Below are 6,350 nucleotides of genomic sequence, written 5' to 3'. Positions count from 1 at the left end.
AGGTTTGAAAATCAAGAAAATTAAGACCACCTTTGTCATAAGAGTTCATGAGAACATTTTTCTTTAGATAATGTGTTCTATTTTTCCATATGAAATTAAAAAGCATTTTATCAATTTCTTTAATGATTTTATCATCAACGTGTAAAGCCAAAGCTGCATATGTTAATATGTCAAATGCCTTCTGCTTTGCTGAGTAGAATCCTTCCTCTTAATGATAAATCTCTAGAAAGCCACTGATTCAATTTCATCTGTGTTTTTTCTAATATTGGGTTAAAGTTTTGGGAGCTTCTTGCCTTCTGATCTTTTGTAATTAGAATACCTAAATATTTCACTTCGGTTTTAACAGGCAGATTATATAATATGGTAGAAGCACATTCTTTGATTGCCATGAGCTCACATTTACTCACATTTAAACAAAGCCCAGACGCCTTTGGAAACTGCCCAATGATGTCAAAAGCAACTGGAGTTTGCTTTTCATCTTTTAGAAAAAGTGTAGTGTCATCTGCAAGTTGAGTAATAATCAATTCTTTATCTATAACGTGTATGCCTTCTACTACACTAGATTTAATATGATCTGCTAGGAGTTGAGAAACTAGAAGGAAAAGATATGGAGAGACGGGACAACCTTGCCTTATACCTCTCTCTAGGTTAAATCTTGGAGAGGTACCACCTGCTAATTTAATAGAACTATTACAGTTTTTGTATAGTGTGACAATAGCTGAATGAAAATATTCTCCAAAACCGAATTTTTTAAGACAATCTAAAATGAATTGATGCTCTACTGTGTCAAATGCTTTGTAAAAATCTAAAAATAAAATAAAACCATTATCATTTATTATGTCTGGATAATCAAGAATGTCCAAAATTAGCCTAATATTATTAGTTATATGTCTACTTGACATAAAACCAGACTGGGTCTCATCAATTACTGAGTCCAGAGTCAGTTTTAGTCTTTTGGCCAAAATTGTTGCTAAAATTTTATAATCATTGTTGAGTAATGGTATTGGACGCCAGTTGTCTGAGAATGAAGTATCTTTTCCTGATTTTGGAATTAAAGTAGTCAAGCCCTGAGTCAATGTTGTAGGAAGCTGTTCTTTCTCTATACTTTCTAAAAACACTTGATGTAAAAAGGGGGCGAGTTCTTCAGCAAAACATTTATAAAATTCTGACGTCAGTCCATCTGTTCCAGGTGATTTATTACATTTAAGCTGTTCAATGGCCTTTTTTACTTCCTCCAGTTTAATTAGACTCTCACATTGCTCCTTTTCACATTCAGTAATAGTTAGGTGCTGAGAGCTCGATAGAAACAAACCAGTCACACAAACCATCTTGCCGGCCCCCTCATCCTGCAGCAAACCTGAAAACAATCAGACTTTTAACTTTAATAGTTCTGTTCGGGCCAGCAGCTGTAAGGCTTGGTTGGCTGAGACTGGGGGTGGGAAACCAGCGATGAGCTGGATCCAGTCTGGGTCCTCTGAAAGACCCACACCACTACAGCTGAACTATTGTGATAGGCAGTAAATGTTCATAAAAAAATATGATTACTCAGAATTTATTATGCAATAAGTTATGCAATATTTTAGCAACAACTAATAATATAGTAATCATCCATCCAATGTCTTACAATCTCCAGGTAGTTTTTGCTTTTCTTCTGTTAAAGGGCCTGCACAATACAAAATCAGCTTTTTGAACTTTTAAATGTATTATTTTGTTTATTCCTGACATTTTGCTCCATTCAAGCACCACTTCTCTAAAAAGCTGCTCTCTGAGCACCAGCCCCTCCAAACCCAACAGGTTCTCACACTGAGAGTGTTTACATTCTTCGATTTGCTGTATTTTGTTAATTGTTAACACGGTCGATGTAATTCCATCAGATTCTGAAGGAGAAATCAGAATCTGCTGGAATTGGGTTGATCGTATTCACGTTTGAGAAGTTACGTTAAAGATTTTGTGTTCAAGCGTCGCAGACGACGTCTCGGATATTAAAGGGTTAAACACAAGATGTACTTTCTCCCAGAATCAACCTGAAAGCTGATCACATTCATTTAGGTCCAGTGAAAAAAAAACGTCCACAAATTCATCACCAAATCTGTTTTTACGGATTTTCAACTTCACCATAAAGACTTTTTTGTGTGTTTTATAGTTTTGATCCATTCTTTTGTATAAATGTGTTTTTATTATGACCAAATTCAATATTCACAAAGATAATTTACTACGCTTTAACTCAAACAATCTCTTTTTCAAAAGATGCAAAAGCTCAAAAAAACAATCTGTAAATCTTTAGTTAGATAAACCAAATATCACACATTTGTTTGTTTGTTTGTTTGTTTGTTTGTATGTATGCCTCTACTTATGCATTTCTTTGATGCCAGCATATTATTACTTATCTTTCTACTTTCAACAGTAGTTGAGAATATTGTGTCTCAAAATAGTTTAGAGTTTTATTCTGTTCTTACACTACTTTTCGAATGGTATATCTTTGTACTGTATTTTTATATAAAACAAATCAAAAGAAATGACGGAAAAATCAGAAGTGTTACTTCAACTCTCCTGGAGATAAACACTTAAAAAATGTTTCTAAATGTCACTCTAGATCAGGAGCGTCAAACTCAATCACACAGGGGGCCAAAATCCAAAATCCAAAACACACAGTATGCTGCATTTATTGAACACATAAAAAACTAAATTGTTTAAACTTTAAAAACTTAACATAAATATGAATAAAAACACACAGGAATATTATTCCAGAATAATTCAACTTAACATTAAATAACTTTCAATATTTTACTCTCCATAATGAAATATATTCTGTTAAAATGGTACAAGTTAGAAATAAAGTAAATGTTAAAAGAAAACAAAACTTAAAATTTCTTTACCTGTGTGTCATTTTACATAAAGTTAAATGTATAAATATCCCAAAGATTTTGCTCTCCATAAAATGTATCTGTCCGAGTTATACAAGATAACATCAGGACATTAATAACATTAATATGAAATGATCTGGAGGGCCCCCAGGCCTTGACTTTGACACGTAGACTCTAGATTGAGTTAAAAAAGATAAAACCTTTGAAAGTGTCTCACATTTTACACCGGGACAGAGTTGGAACAACACACTTGGTAGTTGAATGTATTAACTGAAGTGAATAATCTGTGACATTCCCTCACTAACGCCTCTACAAAACTCTCTTCATTCTAACACCAATTGTAACCTCTTTAAGGAACTGCCTACATTCCAAAACTAAATCATTTTGGGTTTTTTTCAAATCAAGCAACCAAAAAAAAAAACAGAAAGTGAGACTTGATCAAGAAAAAGAAAGACATGTTTTAGTCATTGAGTTTTTTTGAACCCTGACAAACACATTTGAAATCAGTAAAGGAACAGAAATGCTGCAAATACGAGGTCAATGTCTTTTTCTGCTCTTCTGACCCAATAGTAGAACAGCACCAAAGGTTATCTTCACTTACCAGTCTGAAGGCTCTCATCCTTCGTGGCTCTTCCCTCATCGTCTTCAGTTGTTTTAGATGAAAAATGTCAGTGAACACTTTTGGCGGCTAACCTCAAAATGTTCACCTGACTTATGCAAATGACAACACTTTCCATCTTGTCTCTAAAGTTATGCTTTCAAAGTTGCTAGGCAACCACTGTGACATCAAATATATTAACTTTAATGCTCCACTTGACTTTGATTTTCTCTGTCCAGCAGTTGAGCGAACAGCTGACTGATTGGGTTATGAATCTCCTGACACACGAGGAGTATATCTGTTTTGAGGCTAAACTTTATTCATTTTAATCATGTTTGTACACCTTTTTGTTGAATCTGACAGAAACATGAAAGGAGAAGGAGAGAGGGGGATGTTAGAGAGGGGGGATGAGAAGAAAGGGGAGAGAGAGGCGGTCAATCAAGCTGGAGGATGAATGAGGAGCAGGAGGAGGTGCAAAGCAACAATGGAGGTTTGTCATCTTTAGGCTACTGTTACATTCATATTTTTCCAGTTTAGCGTAAAACGTTTTCACTATACAAACGAGTTATGAATATTTTAGATGCTAATCTTCCCTTCGTATCGATGGCATCAAAGTGAGGGTGAAGCTGTGATTGGAGCATTAAGCCACAATGATAGATCAGCTCAGCTGTCCAGAGAGCTTGGATTCACACTGCAAAATCAGAAGCGTTGATTCAACTTTCATGGGTTCAATTCAGCTCTTTCAAAGTGTTTATTTACTGTTGAAAGAATAAAGTTGGAACGACACTCTTTGTGGCTGAATTTCAACACAAAGAGTGCAGAATTTTAAGTTGTAGTGTCAAAACTTAACACTGGTGTTTTAAAGCATTGGATAAAGTTTAAAACATCAACACTTTAGAAAGTGTCATGTTACCATGAACTCTGGAAAAACATGCTGTCCACGACGAAGCTGAAAAAATCCCCATCTGTGCATGAGGAAAAACACAAGTGACAGCTTGAAAAACTATGAAACAGCGTAGAAAAACGGCTTTACAAAAACCCGGAAATCGTATTATAACTTTAATAGCAGGTATGACTTTCAATAGGGCAGAAGGTTCATTTGAATCAAACTTTATTGTTCAGTGAGTCCAGACAACACCATAAAAACACAACCTGCTTAAGGAATAAAAGAGAACAAAGTAACAACAGCGAGAGTTTATCTGCACTGATGGTCGGATCATTTAAAAAACAAACCTCATTCAAAATACAACAGATACATTTTAAACATTTATAATAGTAAAAATACACGAGTAAAACAATAAAAAAAAATGAAAACTAAAAACACAAAAGACTTTTTATACAAACAATAAAAGACTTTTACTCTGAAAAAAAGAACAACAAAAACAAATCTCCGCATCCAATCCTCCGCGCGCGCGCTAGCTCCGATTGGACGAGCATCTGGCGCACGTCTCCGCCCCCCTCAGTGCACGCGCTTGCTGTGGTCGCGTGAGGCAGAGCGATACTGCACGCGGCTGGCTGTTCCATCTCTGCCCGTCCCCCCTCCCGCCGCGACAGCAACGAGATGCCCCCGCTTCAGCGCTGACCCCCCCCCTCCCGCTCCGGTCGATCCGCGCGCTCGCTCCGGTTCGTTCCCGGTGAAGATGGCGGCGGGGGCCGGCTGGCAGCCTTCCTTCAGCTCCACGAGCGCCGCCAAATTCATCCCGCCCCCCCCGTCCGGACTGACGCTGGAGTACACGCGGGACCTCCACCTGAAGATGAGCAAGAAGATCGCTCAGCTCACCAAGGTGAGTGCGCGACGCCGGCCCGAGCAGCCGCGCGCGCGCGCGGGCGTGCAGGCCGACGGTAACCTGCTAACCGTTCAGCTGCCCCCCCCCCACCGGGTTCTTCTGCCAGCAGGACAAAGAGGAGCATGACGTCATCAGGTGCTGCTCCTCTGGAGCTCCTCATCCAGATTAGGACAGCAGTTTATGTAACCCCCCCACAGACCGCTGCGGAGGACCAGGGGGGCAGGAGGATGGTTGGAAGTGAGGGGGGGGGGCTATTTATTTTCTCCTATCCAAAATCCAAACCAGATGAGATAATCTGTAATAATCTGGGTGACAGCAGCAGCAGATGAAGCTGCAGAGTTTATGCTGTGCAGTGTGGAAGCTATCATTTCATCGGTGGGGGGGGGGGGTTCACGTTGATTTTCATCAAGTGTTTGTGTAATCTCTGACCAGTACAGAGGTCAGAGGTCAGCCTGGGATTTTTGTAGTGATATCTACCAATGACACTGATATAATCCAGGCTCCTCCAGATTTCTCAGAACCCTTCCAGAACCCACAGAACAGACCCTCATGGAACAACAAATGAGTCGTTCTGGAACCAGAAGAATCTGAGAAGATTTTCACTCAAAACAACTTCATCTGGTTCTGGATTCGTGGCAGAATTAGAACGTTTATTTAAAAAACTCAGAGAAGAAACTCTAAATAGAATCAAGTTTAGTAGCAAATTGAAGATCAACTCAATAGATTACTGGAACAATCTCACTAGAACACATGAACAGATCTGCACCACAGAAGGAAGAATCCATGTTAGCTTCCATTCCTTCATTTGTCCTGTTTCTCCTCAGGAGGTTCTTGTCCACAGATCGGTCAGAGAACAGATCTTTATCCTGGTCATGAGAACATGATGTTTCATAGGTAGTCTGACAGATGGTTTAAGGCAGAGTCAAAGACTTGAGTTTTACTGTTAGCAGTAGAGTTTTACTAAACTGGATTAAAATGTGTTCACCTCAGTCTGAAACTGCAAAAGCAAAAAAGTCCAACATTTGTTTTCATCTCTCAATAGAAACTGATTCCGTTTACGTGTGGGTTAACTAGCCTGTAGGTTAACCTACCTTTGGGTAA

At 38.6% G+C, this 6,350-nt stretch overlaps 1 protein-coding gene across 1 annotated transcript in view; it reads left to right on the top strand.

Annotated features, from left to right (window-relative positions):
• Positions 1–4,103: 4,103 nt before the first annotated feature.
• Positions 4,104–6,350, top strand: part of zgc:85722 (protein FAM184A) — a gene marked incomplete at its 3' end in the record, with an annotated part of 20,051 nt that continues 17,804 nt past the window's right edge. Inside the window, 1 exon segment of the mRNA XM_024258686.2 lies at positions 4,104–5,246. Coding sequence (XP_024114454.2) covers positions 5,103–5,246 — 144 coding nt within the window.

This window comes from Oryzias melastigma, linkage group LG2 (assembly GCF_002922805.2).
Source record: "Oryzias melastigma strain HK-1 linkage group LG2, ASM292280v2, whole genome shotgun sequence".
NCBI classification, from domain to species: Eukaryota; Metazoa; Chordata; class Actinopteri; order Beloniformes; family Adrianichthyidae; genus Oryzias; species Oryzias melastigma.
The sequence above is the reverse complement of the archived record's forward strand: the minus strand, read 5'-3'. Positions and strand labels throughout refer to the sequence as shown.